This window comes from Phocoena sinus, chromosome 13 (assembly GCF_008692025.1).
Source record: "Phocoena sinus isolate mPhoSin1 chromosome 13, mPhoSin1.pri, whole genome shotgun sequence".
In the NCBI taxonomy this organism is placed as follows: domain Eukaryota; kingdom Metazoa; phylum Chordata; class Mammalia; order Artiodactyla; family Phocoenidae; genus Phocoena; species Phocoena sinus.
Genome location: NC_045775.1, coordinates 60,725,412 through 60,748,154, shown reverse-complemented (window position 1 = coordinate 60,748,154; position 22,743 = coordinate 60,725,412). Strand labels below are relative to the sequence as shown.

Here is a 22,743-nt window from a genome sequence, read left to right as displayed (position 1 = left end):
TATGGACACCACACCTCCTTCTTAGGCTGTCATTTTCCAGTGTGCCCCTGTCTCCAGGTAGAACCAATACGCATTTCACACGGCTGTTCCTATTGCGGAGAACACACCACCCAGTGGTAGCAATGCCTCAGCCCAAGCCTTGACTCATTTACCTGCAGCATCGGCCAACAGACAGACCAACACTTCAAGCTTCTCTTGGACCCAGGTCTCCCGTCTCAGGCCACATTTGGGGCCAACGATGGGCAGAGGCCTAACGATTATTTTCTATTGGGAAACCCAGTAAACCCAGCACAAGATAAAGTCCTAACCTCTCCCACAGCCCAGCCACTGCGAGTCAGCATCATGCAGTCAGCTTTGCCAGCTTCCCTATTCGCCACCACCAGCAACACGCAGCCGGCCTTTGGCGACAACCCAGGCATTCTCCCCAGGGCTGTATCCATTACTGCTGGCTTTGGAGTTGCCACCAGGATGCCCAGTACTGGGGACAGTAGCTCGCTCTTTGCCGATACCACACCGGGCCTACTGTTCATGGGACCTGCAGCCCCTACAGCTGGTGGGAGCCTTGGAGTCAGTGTGTCAGCCCCAGGCCTCGCTCATTCAGAGGCATCCAGACCACTTAACTTTGGGGCAGGACTAAGTGGGGCACCCAGCACTGCTTCTGTTCCTCCTTTGGGCCAGACAACCTGCGATCTACCTGACCACGGCAAGGCTGCTGCAGTAGGAGGGACAGACACCATCCCAGCATTTGGGAGCATACCTGATTCCACCTTAAGTCCAAATACCTGGGGCCTACCTGGGCGGAATACAGATGGTATGGTGATGGCAGGGGATAACACCATCTGCACGACTGGAGGCCACTTTCCATCACTGCACCCAGGGCCCATCTGGATGTAGAAAATCTACATTTAAAAGTTCCATCACCAAGGAGAAGAAATCTGTGTCAAGGGACGTGTCAGTTTCCACCTTCCATCAGAACACACCACATCTGTTGGAGTTGCAAGTGTGGGTACCACCCATGGGTTTCAACACACTTCTAGTTCTACCTTATTTCCGAGCACAAGGGGCCCACCTGCCCACAATCCAGGTGGTGGTCGTCTAGGAGGGCACAACATCATGCCCATGATTGGAGGACCTGGTATTCCCGCTTACAACTGGGGCCCACCTGGCCAATACACAGGTGGTGAGGATGGAGGGCACATCTCACGGGTGCCCGGAGGCCCTGTGTCAATAACTGCCATCAGACTTGGAACCCATCTGTGCAGAGAATGGGGTGGGCGATGGGGGACAGTACCACACCTGCTGTGACTGGATACACTTCTGGTGCCACATTCATACAAAGCACCTGCCCCCCCCCCAGCCAAAACCCAGGTGGCGCCGTGGGGTATAGCACCATCCATATTTAGAGAGGAACCTCTACTCTCAGAACACTGGGGTCCCCAAGTCAGGACAGCCCTCTGACTTAGACGAGCCAGCATTGTGTTTGGAGGCTCCTGGTCAGGGCAGCTGTGCCTGTGCTCATAGGAGTCTGGCAGCCTCATAACCTGCCCAGGGCTTCATAGGAGCCATCAGCTAATTCCTTTCTTCTGTGAAGAAACTCAACAAATGAAGAGCAGATCTTATTCTGCAAACTGTGTAACCATGAATGGACTTTGCCTCACTGGAAAGCGGCTCAGCCCCTTTAGGTGAAACTTAACCTCTTCTCTTCCTACAGCAAGCCAGAGGACCACACCTCAGGGGTGTGGCGTGTGTGTGTGTGCGCGCGCGCGCGTGTGTACCTGCGTGCGTGTGTGTGTGTGTGCGTGCGTGTGTTGGAGGGTGAGGAGCATATGAGCCTACTTCAGGACTACACCAGACTTGAGAAGTTCCAGTTAGGAGAATGGAAGAGAGCTGCCTGTATCATCCACTGTGCCATCCCTGGTTTGACTGTTAACTTAGCCGCCCAAGCTCCCAGCCAGTTTTCCCTAGACTTGGAACTGGCAGGATGCCCACTGCTGCTTTCAGATGCTTTCTCTCCCCCTATGCATTTGCCCCAGTGGGCCCTTCTCTTTCCCAGCTTTATGTACATATGTATATATATGTCAATAAAATCTTGTTCGTATTAATCTGCTTCTGTTTATGTGTTTTTACTCACTGACTCAGCTGTAGAGGAAGAACTGACATATGTGAGTGTTGATGTGTGAGCCAGACTTAAGGCCCCCAAATTTTGTGTCCCAGTGACTGGGATGTGGAATTAGGCACACGTTATGGCTGCATATGCTTGAGTCCTGAAATCTGTTCTCAGTGTAACAAGTGACAATCAGGAGGAACTAAGGTCCAGAGGAGGGAGAGATGGGGTGACTCACCCTGGCTTCTCTATATGTCTCTCTGTCCCCTCACCACTCCGACCACACTGGAGGCTAGATAATCCCTGATGTGTGATAAGGAACCACACTTTAAGATTTTAGTTTTTGAAAATGTTTAAATGTCTTTCGGGGCATCTTTTTATTCAGTTGAGACTTAGGCCAGTCATCTTCATACATTCCCACTCCACCCAGAGAGGATGGATTTGGCATCCAGGTTCATGTGTCTGGAGAAACAAAGGAAGAGTTCATACCTGCTCTGTAATTATTGAAAATTTAAGTTTACCTCAAATTTACCATGCTGCTTAAAATAGCAGAAAAGATCCTCTTTAATAACCGGCTTGGCTCTGAGCTAAACCGCTGAAATATCAAATCACAAGAGTTATAATTGTGCCCAGTTCTGGCTGACCCTAGAGTTCTGCTGGGCCTCCACTAGGTTTAATAATGGCAAAATTCCTGAGTCTATGCAGCCTGTCTTCCAGTTGGAGGGGAGAACAGAAACCCATGTAAATTATCTGGTAGGTTAGCCAGTAATAAATGCTGTGGAGATTAAGCAGTATATGGTGAGTTGAGATTGTGGGCAGAGAGAAGCAAGTCTTTCAACTTAAACGGTAGACAGGATAAGTCTTACTGGGAAGGTGGAATTTGAACAGTCTAGAGGGAGGCAGATGAGTCAGACATCTGAGGGAAAAGCATTCCAGATCATGGGAATAACCTCTGCAAGGCCCAGAGGAAGGATGCCAGTGTCCTCAGGGAAGAGTTAGTAAATAATGTGGCTGGAATAGAGTCAGCAAGTGGGAAGGAGGGAAGGAGGAAAGGAGGACAGAGAAGATGTGTGTTGAATTCCCTGCATCACCATTTATTGATCGTGTGATCACAAACAGTTAATTCAACCTTGAAGTGTTTCAGTGAACTCAGTGCTTTTGCTACGGCCTATTTACCTCTCAAGAGTTTTGGAAGGATAAAATAAGGTAGGGAAGTATCCCTTCCTACCTTCCGATGCCCTAGACTATCAGTTATTCCTTCCTTCTCCTTTATTTGTAGCCTCTCTGTCTCTACTAGCTTCTTTCTGTGAACATTTAAACATGTTCTAGACTGTCCAGTCTTTAAAGTTTCCAGGGACCTCTCACCCCTCCAGTTCCTGTTCATTCCTATTCCTTTCCTTGGCAGCTGGCCTCCTTGAGAGAGTATCTAATACTTTCTGTCCCTGTAATTCATACCTCATCCATTTGACTTTCTCCCTCATTTCTCTTTATGGATACTGCTTTCATTAAGGTCATCAGAGACCTCCATGGTCCTAAATTCTGTGAACACTCTTCAGCCTTCCTTTTGACCTTGCATCAGCCTTCAACACACCTGCCTTACTGGGTGTGTCAGTCCCCTGTGTAACAGATTACCACAAACTGGTGGCTTAAAACATCATAAATTTATTCTCTTGCAGTTCTGGAGCCCAGAAGTCAAAAACCAAGGTGTTGGGAGGGCTGGGCTCTCTCTCTGGAGGCTGTCGGGGAGAATCTGTTCTTTGCCTCTTTAACTTCTGGTGCCTATAGGCATTCCTTGGCTTGTGGCCACATCACTCCAATCTCTGCCTCCCTGGTCACACTGCCACCTTCTCTCTGTCTCAAATCTCCCTCTGCTTTTCTCTTATAAGGACACATCATTGGATTTAGGGCCTTCTGGGATAATCCAGAATGATCTACTTATCTCAAGGTCCTTAATTTAGTTGCATCCGCAAAGACCCCTATTCTAAACAATGTAGCCTTCACAGGTTCTAGGGATTAGGATATGAACATATCTTTTGGGGAGCTACCATTCAACTCACTACACGGGGGTTCTGTCCTCCCTTGATTTCTGTGATGGCACACTCTTCTGGTTTCCTTCTCTGTCTCCTTTTCTATACTATCTCCTCCTATAACTGACTTTTTAAAATATTCACACTTGTCAGGTCTGGGTCTTGGACCCTCTTCTCATCTCACTTTGCCCTTTTTCCCTAGGCAATATCTTCTGGTCCCATGACTTCTGTTATCATTTATGTAAACAACTAGTCCAAATTTCTATATTTAGCCATACCTCACCTACTGATGCATATAAACAACCTACCTGTGTCACCATTTGAGTGTTTCAGAGGCATTACACATTTAATGTGTCCAAAATAGAACTCATCGCCCTTTATACCTCGACTCCCCATAACCACCCAAGAAAAATTTGCCCTTCCCACAGAGTTCCTTAGCTCAGTGAGTAACATTACCACCCACCCAGTTGCTTGTGCCAAAGTTATCCTTGATATTTCCCTCACCCTGTCTCCCCACATCCAGTTCCTCACCAGAACAACCTAAAATAATTTTGGAATCTACCTACTCTCTTCTTACTGCCATTATTTTAGTCCAAGTAGCTACCTCTTTTTTTTTTTTTTTTTCTTCTGGATTAGTGCATTAGCTGCCTTACTGGTCTCCAATTATCCACTCTCAGTCTCTCCAATCCATTTTCCATGTGGCAGCCTGAGTGATCTCAAAATATGAATTGAGTCGTCACTCTGCTACTGAGAACACTCTTTAATGTCTTTTATTGCTTTTAGGGATGATATCCAAAATCCTTCATGTAGCCTCTGATGTCCTGCATGATCTGGCCCCATCCGCCTCTGCAACCTCATCTCTCTTCCTTGGCAGTTCTCCCCCCTGGTTCTCCTTTGACCTTCCAACTGTATACATACCTACCTGCTTGTAGTTCCTGAAAGTCCCCTCCTGCCTCTGACTCTTTGCACATGCTTTACCCTCTCCTCCCTATTGCTAGCTAACTTAAGTTCTTCAGGTATCAGTCTAAATGTTGCTTGTTCAGGGAAACCTTTCCGAACCATCCCCCACTCCTGGACTAGATTGGGTCTTCCTGTTGTCTTCTCATACTCGCTTTTACTTCTCCTTTTAATTTAATAGTAATTATTCTTAATTATTTGCTTGTCTCCTGAGCGAATGTAAATACCAACAGGGAAAGGACTGTGTCCCCTGTCAAAGCAGCAGTCAAGCACAGTGCCAAGGGTAGATAGGCACGCAGATATTAGTGAGTGAGTGCATCTAATTACCTGAGCTGCTAAGGAGTAACTGGGAAAAGACAAAACCTGAATCTAGTGGCAGCATATTTGAAGTAAAATGTAAAATTGTTGTCCATAATGTTTAATTTTTATTAACCAGTATTAACCAGACTGAATGAAGTTAACAAAACTGTAGGAAACAGAATAGTAGAGACCAGTTTTTTTTTTTTTTTTTTGCGGTACGCGGGCCTCTCACTGTTGTGGCCTCTCCCGTTGCAGAGCACAGGCTCCGGATGCGCAGGCTCAGCGGCCATGGCTCACAGGCCCACCTGCTCTGCGATACGTGGGATCCTCCTGGACCGGGGCACGAACCCGCGTCCCCTGCATCGGCAGGCGGACTCTCAACCACTGCGCCATCAGGGAAGCCCGAGATCAGTTTTTATATCAGCTACTCAATTGACTTTTTCCCAGTAATTGAGTCAAAAGTTCCAAGTGTTCTTGACAGTCAGACTGTTATCCTGGGCACGATCTAGGTTTATAGCTTCTGAAAAAATCTCATTTAGGTTTAAAAAAACAGTCAGTTTTTTGTGTGAGCATGTTGTATCTGAAATTTGTGGTTTTTCAAAGTGTTGAACTGATTAAGTATGTATTCTAGAAATATCCTAGATATATTAAAAGCCCTGACGTTCTTTGTGGCTGAGAGCCAAGGCCTCTGTTTCAAGCCAGATATCTTAAACACAAACCCTTGACCATGGTAAAGTGCTAAATCAAATGCTTGGCAGGAGCTTAGCACTCCTGTTTTTGACTATGAACAGGGCTACATGCTTTCCCATCTTCAGCCAAATGACAATCGTTATTTTCCATTTTCAGCATGTTTGCCGTGTCTATAAGAGGGAAAGTGAGATACAGGGGGAAGAAGTTTCAAGTAGTTCTTAGATTTCATAATGCAGTATAGACACAGACCAGACACCAACTCCTTTATGTACTGCTGAGGTCTAATTCTTGAAGAACTTCTCAAGTAATGACCTACTTCAGACTGCACATTTGACTTCTTGATAGATAATTGGAAAGATGTGGCAACTGGTGGGCTATGTGGCAGAGATAGTTGTCAGTGTTCATTGAATACCCGTGTTAGTTATTTATTACTATATAACAACTTACCCCAAAGATTAGCAGGTTAAAACAACAAACATTTATTATCTCACAGTTCCTGTGGGTCAGGAATCTGGGAACAGCTTAGCTGGGTGCCTCTATCTCCGAGTCTCTCATGAAGTTACAGTCAAGCTGTCAACTGGAATGGCTGCCTCATCTGAGGGCTTGACTCGGGAAAGATGAACTTCTAAGTTCAATCACATGGTTGTTAATAAGATCCAACTCCTTTTCACATGCGCTTCTCCGTAGTGTAGCTGACAACGTAGCAGCTATTCTGATTTGTGATCTGCCTGTGTAACCAAGCATTTCCCCCCATCTCTGGATGCTTTGGGGGTATTTTCTTTGTCTCCACTACACTAGAATTTCACAAGGATATGCTTTGGTGTGGGAGGATCAAGTGAAATAATGAACGTAAAAAGTCAAAATAAGATGATTAGAGAAACACTGTGCTGTTGGAGGGCATGCATGATGGATGGTGAGCTGGAGAGGGGCTGGAAACAGAGAACGTTAACATGCAACTTCGGAAGCAGGAAAGTCAGGGAAGTTACAGGCAATGGTGGTATCTTACCTGGTGTCTTCCTCAAGTTGGAAGGCATTCCCCAAGTGTCTTACCTAGGAGTTCCCGTTCTCCAGCAAAATCTCCCCATTCCCACCCCACTTCTAAAGTCGAGGGGCACCAATTCACTGTCACCCAGAAGGCCCACAAACCAGTGTTGTTATTGAACTAACCCAGCAACCCAGTTTGCTTAACCCCTGAACCAGTACCTTCTTTGGTCTTACTTTAGCACTGTCTGGGTGGTTTTTTAAAAGTGAGGTTGGACAGATGATGCCTTAATTTACAGCATAGATATGAAAGTACTTTATAAATTGTTAAAATGCTGCACAAATTAAGTTGTTGGATTGCTGCTATTTAGAGAAAACAAACTTCCCAATTGTGTGGAAAACACAGGTGGAATGGTATAAAATACGAATCAATACTGTATAACCTACTGTGGAGAGAACCACTTTCCTAGTACTGACAGTCTCATATCTCAGTGCCTTCAACTTCTCTAAAGTGTTTGTGTTAAATTGGATAATCCCCATGTTGAGTTTGTGGTAATTTTCCATTCCCTTTCTCATGAAGGTGTATCCTGCAGTTTGTTCTCTGTGCTCTGCCTTGCTCTTGAATTAGCAGGGTTATTCTGTTCTTTCTTCCTCTGTCTTCCCTTTTTCCTTATGGTCATGTGCACTCAGGATTTATTTTTTGGGCAAAGGCAGATGTTTTAGAAAACTGAACTCTGATTCTCTGTGGGTGATTTCCATAATGTGGGGAAAAATCAGTGTTGGTGGTAAACAACTGCCAAGTGTTCCCTGGTGGCGCAGTGGTTAAGAATCCACCTGCCAATGCAGGGTACACAGGTTTGGTCCCTGGTCTGGGAAGATTCCACATGCTGTAGAGCAACTAAGCCCGTGCAGCACAACTACTGAGCCCGCACACCACAACTACTGAAGCCCGCGTGCCCTAGAGCCCACATGCTGTAACTACTGAGCCCACGCGCTACAACTACTGAAGCCCGCACTCTCTAGGGCCTGCGCGCCGCAACTCCTGAGCCTGCATGCTGCAACTACTGAAGCTGGTGCGCCTAGAGCCCATGCTCAGCAACAAGAGAAGCCACTGCAATGAGAAGCCCATGCACCGCAAAGAAGAGTAACCCCCCCTGCAGCAACTAGAGAAAGCCTATGCACGGCAACGAAGACCCAACGCAGCCAAAAAGAAAAAAAAGGTCTCTGACTAGGAATACTTACTTATGCAGTTGCCCTGGCATTTAGAGCAGACTTAATTCTATCATTGTTATGCTGCAAATGGAAGTGGTGAAAGTCAAGAGCTGGTTTCCTCCCTTTTATAGCCTTATGGAATTATTCTGGAGCAGTATTTGGAATAATCATTGATTTCGTTTGTCTCTATCTGAAATATGTTAAACTGATATATTTCATACTAGGTGCCCTATTTAAACCAACAGTGAATTAAATGGGTTCTGTCTTAAATTCTTTTTGAGCTATCACTGAGTTGTTTTTCCATCTATTCTTATTACTCTTCACAATTATACTTGGTCTTTTAAGAAGATGAGATTTTCTAATGTTCATAACAGGTTAGAAAATTGCAAAAATTTTAAAGGAGAGTAAGCAATATTTTTTTTAGTGTACCCAGAAGCAGAGAAGGACTTTTTCATGAGTGTTGCCAAGATAGAAATGAGTGAGGAAATAATCTGTTAAAACTTAAAAATGCCTCAGGGATGGTTGGGAGGGGATTGAGTTGAGACTGGAAGGAGACAGGCTGGAAAGGAAAAGTTGCCTAAACACGATGATCCACAGTAGATATGGAGTTCCTAATGCTGAGGTAGGTTGCAAAATATAGAAACCTACATCTTGTGTTTCATGAGTTTATAATTGGAAAGAGAAAAATTAAACATATGAAACAGAACAATTAAGTAGTATTAACACCATGCTCATTACATACAAGAGCTTAGGGGAGGTGGTATAGAGTGAGTAAAGACTGCAGTGGTTTTTAAAGAGTCGTTAGGATTTAAATAAAGTACAGAAAAAAGACGTATTTCAGATGATAGTGAACACATCAAAATGGATTTGGAAGCCAAAGTAAACAATTTTTAAAAATATGTACATATTTGAAAAGCCATAGACAGACACTCACACAAACTGCAGACAAAAATTAAAGCCAGTAAAAACTGCCACCAAAAAATTAATCGAAAAATAATTTTTATTTATAAATTAGTTTATGAAAAATAAAAATTATGACAAATGTAATAAAAATTCTTACAAAAGGCAAGGGAATGGTATATGTACCCTGAGAGAAAAATGGGTGAAGTACTTTAGCAGAAAAATTACAATATAAGAAATATAAATGGCTAGTAAGCTTATCTCAAAATACTTAGCCTCAGTAAAAATCAAAGAAATGTAAATGTAAACAATAACGTGCAAGTTTTCTTGTATGAAATTGGCAATAGTTTAAAAAATAATAATACTCATGAGTGCAGAGAAACAGGCATTTACATAATACCAGTGGGAATTTAAATTCTTATGGCAGCATGGCAATAGATCAAGAGCCTTAAAAAAAACAAACCTTTCCTATACAGCAGTTCTATTTCTAGGAGTTATCCTAAGGAAATCATTAGAAAAAATGAACACAAGAAGTTCATCCAACCTTTATAATACAGAAATACAGGATATACACCAAATGACAGTGTGGCTGTATTAACATAGAAATAAGAAAAAGAAAATGATGGCGCATCATGCTGTTACTGTACGAATGGATCCTTGGAGAATGGTTGTGTGTATATGTACACACGTAGGGGAAGTCAGGAAGCTTATATCCACCATATTGTTAAACATTTTTAACTCTGGATGGTTAGACGACTGGTGACCTTAACTTTTCTCCTTTTTGCTTTTCAATACAATTAACATGTATTATTTTTGAAATATGTTTTAAAGAAAAACACATCTTAAGAATCAGAATAAGGGGCAGTTGTTTACAGTGTTTATTAAGAATGCATTTTCTCTACCTAGTTAAATGTTAATAAGGAAGCTGTGTGATCTTGGTTACGTTCTAGAACCTACAGAAATTTGGCTTGAAAAAATACTCCCCACCCCCGGCCCCCAACCCACTTGCCTAGAAAGGCTAACTGAGCCTAGATGTTTTTTTTCTTTTAACTCTTAAAGAGTCGTACATCTGTATAGTTGGTAAGAGGATATGGCTAGTTTTGTAACAGTTATAGACTAGCAGTTTCTATTCATCTATAGTTAATAACTTTGATTTAGAACTTCAAAAGCATCTGGAAGAATCTTTTCATTTCCTTGATCCTTTTATCCTTTTTATCCTTTTTTTTGCTTTTTGGATCATTTTATCCTTTCTTTTGCTCCTGTTTAGGTTCTATCATAATGAATGGATCCAGTGTGGCGAATACTTCACCCAATATAAAATCCAAAGAGGACCAAGGGTTAAATGGGCATGATGAGAAGGAAAACCCATTTGCAGAGTACATGTGGATGGAGAATGAAGAGGATTTCAACAGACAGGTAAAGAAGTGAAAGGCTAATGAGATGTGTAATTCAACAGCTATAGTATTTTACCGTCAGTCTGTTACAAGAGAAATGGGTTCATTGGCTTTAGAACAAATTGAAAATATGTAGAAGCCTGGTCTTGGCTGACCAAGAAGCAACTTCAGCTGCTGAGATCAGATTGAAGATACCTTGGAGGATGATATTGAAATGTTTCTACCATGCTAATTAAAAGAGGATCAAATACCGTGGTGTTCTGGTGTAGACTTCTGGGAAGCAGCAGCTGTGTGCAGACAGGCCAGCTTGGCATGCCACACATAGGAACTCAGAGACTGGCAGAATGCAAGTCTGAGATAGGGAGTGTATTAGGTGGGGGAAGGCTAGACTGCTTCCACAAAGATCCAGCAATAATTCATTGTCTTATATCTCTGTGGCGTTAACAGCCCAAGGTAAGCATTCCAGGTAGACAGGTGACTCTGCAAACTGCACGGTGCCCTCCATGATGTTGCTCTGCCACGCCCAGGGCATTTTATCAGATGCAGGATAACTGGAAGTCAAGCCACAAGGAAAGGCAGAGAGCCAAATGTCAAAGCAAAGATCTCTTTTTAACCAAGTGATGCCAAAATGCTCACACCCCTTCTGGGGACATTACATGATTAATAGTTACATGGCCATATCCAGCATGAGAGACAGGAAATGTGATTTTAACTGAATAGCCTGGTGCTTTGGGGAGAAGGAAACAAGTTTAGGGGGGCAGCCAGGAGTTACCACCCCATGTGGCCCATTGTGGTATGATCTGTGTGAATCGTACATAGACCATGCTTCCTGTCACACCTCTGGGCCCAGGTAACCATTTTTGTGGGTTGTGCCTGTGAATAAGGGTAGATTTAATACCAGGGAGCATGTTGTTATGCTCTTGGAGAGAGGAAGGGCACATCTTGAGCAGTCATGTTAAATCTTGTAGCTTGGAAATATTTTCTAGCTGTTATTTTAAGTACTTGATATTTAAAAAAAGAAAAAGTGTGGCTAATTGTAATGTTGAAATAGTATGTTTAAGTCTTGCTACCAGTGACTTTTCCTTTGAATTCATGAGGTTAACTATATTGGCTGGCTTGGGTGATTATTTTTGCTTGACCGGCCCTCTGGTGGTGGCTCAAGTGAACTGTGAATCTGTCACCAGGCTTCCTGCAGGAAAGTCATGGCCAAACAAGAAGCGGGAAGCCTGTTAAAATCACACTTAATCTCCAGAGTGAAGCATACTCTTTATTAAGAGTTAACAGTGTCTGCAAAAAAGTGTAAAATATCCTAGCTATATATTGCTTTAGATTAAGACAGTCTTTAAGAAACATGCAGTTGGGGACTTCCTAGTGGCACAGTGGTTACTAATCCGCCTGCCAGTGCAAGGGACACAGGTTTGAGCCCCGGTCTGGGAAGATCCCTCATGCTGCAGAGCAACTAAGCCTGTCTGCCACAACTACTGAACCTGCGCTCTAGAGCCCGTGAGCCACAGCTACTGAAGCCCGTGTACCTAGAGTCCATGGTCCACAACAAGAGCCACCGCAATGAGAAGCCCACACTTCACAATGAAGAGTAGCCCCACTCACCTCAACTAGAGAAAGCCCGTGCGCAGCAATGAAAGCCCAACTCAGCCAAAAATTAAAAAAATATATATATATATATATATGTATATATGGAATTTAAGAAAAAAAATGTCATGAAGACCCTAGGGGTAAGACAGGAATAAAGACACAGACCTACTGGAGAACGGACTTGAGGATATGGGAAGGGGGAAGGGTGAGCTGTGACAAAACAAGAGAGAGAGAGAGAGAGAGACATATATACCCTACCAAATGTAAGGTAGATAGCTAGTGGGAAGCAGCCGCATAGCATAGGGAGATCAGCTCAGTGCTTTGTGACCACCTGGAGGGGTGGGCTAGGGAGGGTGGGAGGGAGGGAGACGCAAGAGGGAAGACATATGGGAACATATGTATATGTATAACTGATTCACTTTGTTATAAAGCAGAAACTAACACACCATTGTAAAGCAATTATACCCCAATAAAGATGTTTAAAAGTATATATTAATTAATTTAAAAAAAGAAATATGCAGTTGTGTAAATACTCATTATTTCTTCTTGTTTTGAAAGTATACTACATTGATGACATCATTTTCTATTGGTATGCAAAAAAGTGTTCTTTATATCTTTCTAAGGTTATGAAAGTATTTTTTCTCATGTAGGGGCCTCAATACCAGAAAAGTGGGCCAGAAGCTGGGAGTTGGTTTTGATTTAATCTCCACTATCCAGGTAGTGGTCTAGTTACATAGTTCCTGTACCCTTTTCATATCTGAAAGATGGGAAATTTAAGAAGAATCGCTTCTCAACAAGATTGAGAAAAGAATTTCAAGCTTTAAAATGATTTTCTGTAAGTGCCATATGAGTGGAAAATATCTGTATCATATATTAGAAGATCTGTGAATACCTGGAATTTCTGCTATTTTGACTATTTCCTCAGCCTTATTTTTGATGGAATTTGGTTGAAAAATTAAAAATTATATTTTCTCTAGCCTGTCATTAGAAGCATCATAACTCTTAGTAGATCTCATACAAGATCATTCTTTTTTTAATTAATTAATATTTATTTTTGGCTGCGTTGGGTCTTCGTTGCTGCGCGCGGGCTTTCTCTAGTTGCGGCGAGCGGGGGCTACTCTTCGTTGCGGTGTGCGGGCTTCTCACTGTGGTGGCTTCCCTTGTTGCAGAGCATGGGCTCTGGGCACACGGGCTTCAATAATGGTGGCCCACAGGCTTAGTAGTTGTGGCGCACGGGCTTAGTTGCTCTGTGGCATGTGGGATCTTCCCGGACCAGGGCTCGAACCCGTGACACCTGAATTGGCAGGTGGATTCTTAACCACTGTGCCACCAGGGAAGTCCACAAGATCATTCTTTTTTTTTTTTTTTTTTTTTTGCGGTACGTGGGCCTCTCACTGTTGTGGCCTCTCCCATTGCGGAGCACAGGCTCAGCGGCCATGGCTCACGGGCCCAGCCGCTCCACGGCATGTGGGATCTTCCCGGACCGGGACACGAACCCGTGTCCCATGCATCGGCAGGCGGGCTCTCAACCACTGCGCCACCAGGGAAGCCCCCCGACAAGATCATTCTTAACTGCATAGTAACAACCTCTGAAAGAAAGAGAGAAAACTGGAAGGTGTGAGTCCCACTGGGACAGTACGTCTGAGCTCTTCCCCTTTGCTTGCTAGGTGGAAGAGGAGCTGCAGGAGCAAGAATTCTTGGACCGCTGCTTCCAGGAGATGCTGGATGAGGAAGACCAGGACTGGTTTATTCCATCGCGAGACCTGCCTCAGGCCATGGGACAGTTGCAACAACAGTTAAATGGACTGTCAGTCAGTGATGGTCATGATTCTGAAGATATTTTGGTAAGAGCATATGTAGTTCCACATGTGACATAGTGAAAAGAATGTAGGATTTAGAGTCACAGACTCTCTTTTTGGCCCTACAACCCTGGGCGAGCTCTGGAGCCCTCTGAGCCGCTGATTCTTCACTCATCACCTGGGCATTAATAAGGGGGTGCGTTGAAGATGCACTGCACCTCTTAAAGCACTGTGCAAATGTGATGGTTGCAGCATCACCAACTTTCATTTTCTCCCATGGGCTTTTCAAAGCAGAACTGGGATTAAGGATAAAAATTTGAACATGGAAGAGGTTTGGTTTCAAATTATCATTTGCTGCTGTCCTTTTCTTTTGCTGTCCCTCAAATCTGTATTTATAATTTTGAATGATGCTGTTATAAAAATTGCCTGTTCACTTTGGAAGGAATATACTCTTAAGAGGCCATCTTCCACTTATAATTAGAAGCCCAGATAAATTAATTCCTTGCATTCCATGTTGACCTAATGTCAGAATTCTGTAAGTGATATTGTTCTCACACAACTCACTTTCTGAATGATTGTGCCCTGCAGTTTGATGAGGTTTTAGATATTCACAAGATAGTAGATAACCAGAGAGTACAGAAAGATGAAAAAAAAAAAAATAGGGATTGTGGTAACCAAACTACTTTGATGGAGTACTCTGATTTTCATCAAGTTAAGGTACTAATAAATTGAAAAAGTATTTTTGGGGTCAAATTTAAATGAAAGCATCATGAAGGAAACAGGAGTCTAAAGTAGGAAGGAGAAAATGAGGTTAGCAGGGCTTAGTACATCAGAACATTGAGAGCAGCCCAGAAGAAACAACTCAACAACAGCTTGAGTTGCAAGGAATTCTATTTTTTCTCTCCTTGAGGCTGAGAGGAAGGTACTGGTAATAACGGAAGCAAGGAAAAATACGTTTTAAAGTACAGCTTGCCTTGGCATTTATTATCTCTTGGTTCTTATTTCAGAGCAAAAGTAACCTGAACCCGGATGCCAAGGAATTTATTCCAGGAGTGAAGTACTGAGCTGACAGAAAGCTTTGAGGAGAACTTGTATGTCCCCACATCTGGGGACAACGCTGCACAAAAAGGCGGAGCTGAAGAGGGGGGCGGGACGGGCAAGGGGTGCACAGCGGGGAAAGGGGACAGTGGTTTAACTCGACACTGTGATTGGAGTAACTAATGTGCTCAGTCTTTCTCTACAAGCCTCTGAGTATTTCTCTTTTGTTCTACTGACTTTCATTTGGAGCAATTTCCTATTATTATTAGCTTTTTGATTTAGGGAAATTGCAATTCCCGCCCCCCCCTCCTCCGTCAGGAATGTTCTGCTGTATGTGTTTAAACAAAATAAGCTGACCAAGAAAATCTGGGTGTTTAAGAATGCCCTTCCCGCTCTGCTGTATACTTACCAAGGGCAATGAACACCTGGAGCACTACTTACTCAGTCTGTTAAGCTGGATGGGAAGAGGAATGAGTGGAAGAAGCAGGTATTGTAAACCAGAATGCACAGCTCCGTGATCCCTGGGAGTTTCCTGTGATGAGCTGGGATCACCAGTGGCCTGCTGAGCCCATGTCTCCCTGCCTGAACCCCATTCAAGAAAACACAGGCTTAAAGTACTGGAAACCAATAGGAGCAACTTTCATCAGCCATCTGGTTGATGAAAGTTGTAAAGCAGGAGAGGACTGGGATGGTGATTGTCACCTGAGCCGTTCAGTTACTGTTGGCCTACTCTTAAGCCTCTGTTTACAGCTACCATCAGACTCAAAATTTACAAGGTAAAAGAGCACTAGAGTGGATTTGCCATTTCGTCTCATGGTGTCTAGTCCCCTGTCTCCCCTCCACCCCAACCCTACTCTGTTTTTGAGAAAAGGTAATGTTACCAAAGGTGTACGAGAGGCATGTGGTGCTGGCCATCAGCGTCAGCCTGGAGAAGTCATCCTTGAATCCTCTTAGTTATGTCTTAAATTTATTTTGACAGTTTTTTTCCAGCCCCATGAGGACTTGGTCCACCTGGTACCTTACTTTCCTTAGAAAGGTTTGTGCACTTTCACAAGTCAATGTATTTTTCAGGACACTAGCAAGGAGCTCAGTTCACAGTTTGGATGCTTCTTCCCACCTTACAGAATTATGCAGAAGAACTCCAAAAAAGCCTAGAAGAGCGAGTCCCGTTTGACCCTGTGACTGTGTGACCCACCAGGACAGTTGCGGCAGTTATAAAATTTTGCTGTTCCCACATACCCAGGTTTTTGAGTTTTCTAGGTTGGACTTTCTGGGTGTGTTCTTTTCCTGCCCACAAGTCACAGGGGTTTTTGTTGTCGTTGTTGATACTCATAAGGAACTAAACTTGGCCCAGGAGCTGCCTTTGTGTGCTAGAGGAGTCGGTGGGAGAGTCAGGTCTAAAAGAGAGCATGTCCAGTCCTGGCCGTTCTCCCAGGACGGGCAAGGACTTGCAGGGGCCTGAGGAGGACAGTGGCTTCTGTATGACTGCCACTGTCTTGTGTGATAGGCCTGTCAGGAAAACATCATGTAACTTGAAATAAAGTCTGTGTAAATTCAGTATGTGGATGTGGGACAGAGGTTGGAAGGAACGGACTAGGGTTTGGAAAATTTAAGAATTTCTCCTTTTTCTTATGAGGTCCCTTGTTGACTTTTTGAGCAGCCACAGGTTTATGTCAGATTGAAAATATGAACCCACATCTTTTCCTTGTTTGAGTCTTTAGGATGGCATCATTTGAAAAATGCCCTTCCTTGTTAGGTCACAATGTCATAGGAGAGTAGTTTAGGGAGCTCATACTGTCAGATGTGCTCATGAATTCCCAAAGTCTCTACCTCGAGAGAATGGAACTCTTAACTCGTTTTCAGGCAGGGCTACAAATAAAGAAATGTCTCAATTCCAGCTTCAGCTTTCAGCTGGAATTGTTGCCTCTGATAAGGAGAGGACCTAGGAAGTGTGGAAATAGAGGTCTCTTTCTTCCAGGGCCGCTTTTCCTCCTTCAATCTGCATTAACTTGTCCAAGCTCAGAATTCTGAAGGCTGCTGGAAATGTGTTGGGATTGCAGAAAGAGCCATTGTCTAGACCGTGGTGTCTCCATCACAAAGAGCACCATGGATTCTTGTGTGGCTCCTGGTCTGGGAAGTCCTACAGGGATCCAGATGGAGCCGTTTCTTCATCCTGAAGCAGGCTTGCCCTTCTGACACCAGGATAGGCTAAGGTATTAGGTGTAGTTCAAAGGGCTTGTTTTCCCATCTGCTGTGGGGTTTCATCTAGGATGTCAGCGTGGTTGCACAAGGCATATTTGGTCAGGACTAAGAAATCTTCCTTCCAGCCAAGCAGTGGAACCTGAGGGCTGGCCGTTCCAGTCCCACTCAGACACAGTGCGCTGACTCAATATCAGGAAGCAGCTAGCAGTGTGACCCCCTTCTTAATGTGTAGGTTTGTGCTTCCAGCGGTTCCTCTTGTAGCGTGACCTTTTTCTCCATCTATTTTATGTTGTGAGGTGGGAGCACAATTGTCACCCAGACCACAGGCCCAGCTATAGTCAGAGTTTGCCAACTCCTTAACAGGAAATGCGTGTGGGTCTTATTGGATCTTCACTGGGGAAAGGCTGGGAACCTCTATCTCAGACTTCTCCTCATAGGAGAGGTTCTGGGTGCAAGCCAAACTAGACACCTTTACCTTTTAAGGATGAGGCTGGTATTATAAGTGATGATTTTGATATTGAACTTAAGCCACTACTCTAAGTTTTTTTAATTGGCAACTAGAAGTTTAAGTATAGAAACAGAATATGTATTTTCAACAATTGCCAATTCTGGCTGGTCCAAGTGTTAGTTTATTAGTGACTGATTTTGTGATTATTGGACTCTAAAACTCCAAAATGAAAATGATTTTATCTCCTGCTCTTCAAGGGGTAAAAAACAAAAGAAATACCTTTTATTTTCTCCTGCCCTTTGAACTGCAGCAGAAAACTTGATAGATACAGCCTAGGCCTGAGCACCTGCACCTTTGGGTCTTTGGAGCAGTTTCTGACTGCGGCAGTTGACTTTCGGGGATCACATAAGGTCAAACCCAAAAAGATTGCAAGGAAAAGGCTGGACCTTTGCAGCACCTTTAGTTTCCAAAGTCAAAACAGCTGGGGGTCCCATTAATTAAGGTTACAATGCTAATTATAACTTTAAAATGTTTTTAGAGGTAATCAGCATTTTTCAAATTGTGTATTGCTATAATGTCAAAGTTCTGTCTTGATTTTGAAGATGCTGGGAAGTAAGGAGGTGAGTCAAACACTCTGACTTCAGAGTAGAAATTAATATATGTCGGGAAAGTTGTGTGAAGAAGTAGCCAAAGGAAACAGCTTGACTGAATCTTCTTGCATTGGTGGTGCTGCAAGGCCCATGTAGAAACATCAGGAGCCCAGGAATCTACACTCCTGAGATGGGAGGGGGCAAGTGTTCTTCAATAAGGGTCCTGGCATCACGGGTTGATAATGTTGCTTGGTTAGGTTATGCTGATGTATGGGTTCAGGCAGAGACCTGACAAATTTGACCAAGATTTGGAGACGGGCACCTTTTGGGAAAGACTGTGTATTCCTAGCCACTCTCCCCCGGGATAAATGTAGACCTCGTTAGTTTGGGAAGTTGATGGAGAGAACAGGAGGGTTGACTGGGATCTGGTGAGCATCAGGAACCTTGGTCTCCTCCTACTTCTGCCCACGGTTACCCATGTGAATCGTTTCCCCTCTCAAAGATCATTAGTTCTCCTGGTCCCTGGGTACTACGCAGAGTACTTTTCTGCAGCCAGTGCTCTGCTGCCTTGTGAATTTCATCACAATTTTGTACGGTTTTTTTTTCCCCACATTTGTTTTTAATCTTCTGTCTTTATTTCTCCCATCTTGAATCTGCAATTAGTGACAAAGGACAGGGGAATAGGAGGCTGACCCAAGGAAACACTCAAGTTTCCTGCTTGTTACTTGGCCTCTGCCCTCACTGCTGTCCCCAGTCGAGATTTTAGGGGGGTGCATACAAATAGGACAGCTGAGTACACTGATCTCTATGGGGCGTTAGCCAAGTGATTCACCACCCTACTCCAGGGGACAGAAGATAAATCTACAAAGGGACAGATGCACCATCTTTATTTTAAAAGAAAAAGCCCCTTTAGATTTTGTTACTAGGAGTCTCATTTGTGAGGTCTGCTGAGTTCTCTTCCCCGATCCTACCTTCTTACTGGCTACCTTTTAATATTATAAATAGTAAAGAAACATTCTAGGCTATGTACTATAAAAGAGTACAATGTTTTCACTCTGTAACTCAACACTAATTGATAATCCTGTCCTGTTGATTGTGAGCCTTCAGAAATGTTTAATGCTTGACCGGTGGTTTGCGAGACAGGGACTTTTTTTTTTAAACAACTTTATTGAGGCATATTTTACATAACATAAAATTCACCCATTTCAAGTGTACAATTCAGTGATTTTAGTAACTTTCCTCAGTGGCACAGCCATACAGTTCTCAGTTTTAGAACATTTTCATCCCCCTCAATAAGATCCTTCATGCCTATTTACATGATAATACCTGTTCCTAGCTCTAGGGAATCACTAATCTTTCTGTCGCTATAAATTTGCCTTTTCTGGACATCATCTCAATGAAATCACACAAAATGTGGTCTCTTGTAGCTGGCTTTTTTCAGTTATATTTTCGAGGTTCACCCATGACATAACTTGTGTTAGTAGTTTGTTCCTTTTTTATTGCTAAATAATATTCCATCGATGGGTATATGTTTCGTCACCAGGGGGTCTTTTAAAATTGGATTTCAACCTCCTGGTCTAAATGGAACCCTGAGAACATAGGGCTCCTGGCGGGACTGCTGCGCATGTCAAAGGGACGGCCTATCAGAACCAGCTTCGTCATCAGGAGCTCCGCGAGGAGCCTGACCTGCTGCAGAAACTTTTATAATTTTGCAACTTCCTTTTCACATGAAACTTCTGTGCTGTCTACACATCGGGCTTCTGAAGCATCTGATAATTAGCTTAATAAGTTAATGAGCATGTGTTTGAGTGGACAAGAAAGTGAAACCATCAATACTGTGTTGAATATGTTTTCCTCCCCGACAAAATGGAGGAATCTCAGAACTTGCTCAATAGCGTCGTCTCCATTACAAAGCGGAACATGTGTTAAAGACCGTGCTGCCTTTGTTAGACCAATTTGGAAGGAAAGAGGCCAGCCAGCAGAGGCGGTCAGGAGGAGAAAGGGAGTGGACTTTGCGGTGCATCCCAGCGGGTCTGTGCACGGCCCACGCATCTGCTGTTGTGGACGGTGACGCGCCGAGCGTGCCAGGGCAGCTCAGCACCTCCAGCAGGCCCAGGCCTGGACTTTGGACCTTTATCCCTATTTCTCAAGTGTTTTAAAAGCTGTTTTTGTTCCTTTTTTTTCCCTAAATACACATCACATGGTAGTTATTAATACTTTGGGGGAGGGGCAGGACTTTAAAAGTGAAGAAAATACTTTTCATAAAAATATCAAAAATGGAAAAAAAGTTACTTTTTTAAAAATTTGCTATACAAACCAAATGGCAGCTGTTGAAAATCTCATTAAAATGAGAATAAAATGCATTTGCTGGCAGTGGTACCCTTTTTCCTACAGTTGGGTCATTATATCATATTGCAAGGGGCCGTATGCGTGGTATGTGTTTGATTTTGTCTCAACGTGGATCACAGTTTTAGTTGCCTAATTTTCCATTCTAAATGGTGTTACAAAGTAGTACAAGCATTGTGTTGGAAGTCACAGACCTGAGTGAATCCCACCTGCACCACTTTGTGCCTTTGGCCTGAACCTGTTTATTGGTAAAGGTGTGACACCTTCCTCCTGGGGGCTATTGTGAAAATTAGACCAAATTTAATTTCAAAATACTGCCTGGCATATGATAGGCACTTAATACATGGTAGTGATAGTGGCAATAATGTGTGTGGCTTTGAACAGAGGCGGTAACAGGAAATCCTTGGGTTTGAAGGGCAATTGGATAGCTGATATTTTCCTGTTCCTGGGGAAAACTGACTCATCTAGAAAACAAGTAAAGGGCTTCTGTATCTGCCTTTCAACTACTGAACAAGTTTGAGAACCTGCTAGGTACCAAGCATTGTCCTGGGTACCAGGGCTGCTGGAGTTAACAGGCAGACATCATCCTTGCTCTTGAGAAGGTTGGTTAGTCTGGTAACTCTTACTCGGTTTACACCTAGCTTGAATCTCCCAATGATTCTCCGAGGGGCTTTACAGTAAAAAGATCATGGGACCAGACCACAGCCAATGGGTTTTGTTTTGAGTGCTTTTATTTGCCTCCTTCGTACAATCAGGTTTAAAAAAATCTGAGCTAACTTGCCTATTTACAGCTTTTTTAGATAGTTATGTCTATACAGGGCCTAACTATTCACAGCCTTACAGACGTGAATGGTGTATTCATTCACTTAAAATTTTCATTAAACTAAGTACATTAAAGAGAAGTGCAGATACTGTAAGCAGTATAGTCCATAAATTTTTACCAACTTTCTGTTGGTATAAGGTGTAACGGTATACTCATTTTTAATCCTTATATTAAAAATCCTTAGAGCACTCATCACAGCTAGAAGACGTTCAGTGAACATTTGCTGAATGGATGGCGCGGATGAGGCCGTGCTGTCCACGAGATCACACAGGTAGATGAAGGCAGTGCCGGCCTCTTCAAGTCCAGTTCTTGTTCCCAGCTCTCTTGTTTGGCTGTTAGAAGCTCAGATGAGATGAATACATACATATTTAATGCCTTGGCAGTGCAGAATCCCATTAATTGCTCCTGATATCTTATTAGTGAAGGAGATTATAAGTTTAAAATTAAAGGGGGAGAACCTCATCAAAAATCACTTATGACCTGCACTGCAACCTCTGTGTAACAGAGCCTAACTGGAGAATAAGCTACCCCATCACATCTCCTTTGACCAAAGGAAAAAGAAACACAAAGTGACCTTGTGCAGTTTAACATTGCCTTCATTTTTTCAACTAATATTTAGTGAATACTTATGAGCTGGCACTAGAAAGTCAGTCAAGCTGTGCTCTAAGCCCTCCACTGTCCATCTGGAATAGTAGAGCCTGGACAATGGTAAGGAAGTGATGGCTGTACCCTGAAGAACATAAATATCTTTTTTTTTTTTTTTTTTTTTTGTGGTACGAGGGCCTCTCACTGTTGTGGCCTCTCCCGTTGCGGAGCACAGGCTCCGGACGCGCAGGCTCAGCGGCCACGACTCACGGGCCCAGCCACTCCATGGCACGTGGGATCCTCCCGGACCGGGGCACGAACTCGCGTCCCCTGCATCGGCAGGCGGACTCTCAACCACTGTGCCACAAGCCCATAAATATCTCTTTTTAAACTCTTCACCAATAGTTTTAGATTATAAATCCGAAGTACTGCTTGATCCTGGTCCTGAGATCATGTGAAGACTTCTCCAAAGTTCACCACTCATCAGTAAGTGTTATCAGGACTGAGATGGAGCAAAGGCACTCTGCTGTGTCCCTGACTCCTTGCAAGCTTTTTAGCTGATGATGTACTGGTGACTTGCTGAGAGCTGACCCCAGTGGTCTGGGCCATACCTAGATGTGAAGAGGGCTGGCTGTCCCTTCAGAAGGGACTTGTCTTGAGTTCTTATTGTTGTGTTGAGCTAGAGCTGATGGGACAAGAGCCGCTACCGTTGTGTTCTAGACAGTGAAATAAGTGTCATCTGACTTGGGAAACA

The 22,743-nt window shown here is 43.5% G+C and overlaps 1 protein-coding gene across 2 annotated transcripts in view; it reads left to right on the top strand.

Moving 5' to 3' along the window:
- The window catches only part of PAIP2B (poly(A) binding protein interacting protein 2B), a 45,915-nt gene extending 23,942 nt beyond the window's left edge, over positions 1–21,973 (top strand). For both annotated transcript variants that reach the window (XM_032652448.1, XM_032652449.1), the window contains exons 2-4: positions 10,439–10,587; positions 13,826–14,002; positions 14,965–21,973. In XM_032652448.1, the coding sequence (XP_032508339.1) occupies positions 10,450–10,587; positions 13,826–14,002; positions 14,965–15,021 (372 nt within the window). In that variant the 5' untranslated portion in view covers positions 10,439–10,449 and the 3' untranslated portion in view covers positions 15,022–21,973. The remainder of the gene's footprint in view (positions 1–10,438; positions 10,588–13,825; positions 14,003–14,964) is intronic.
- Positions 21,974–22,743: the final 770 nt, after the last annotated feature.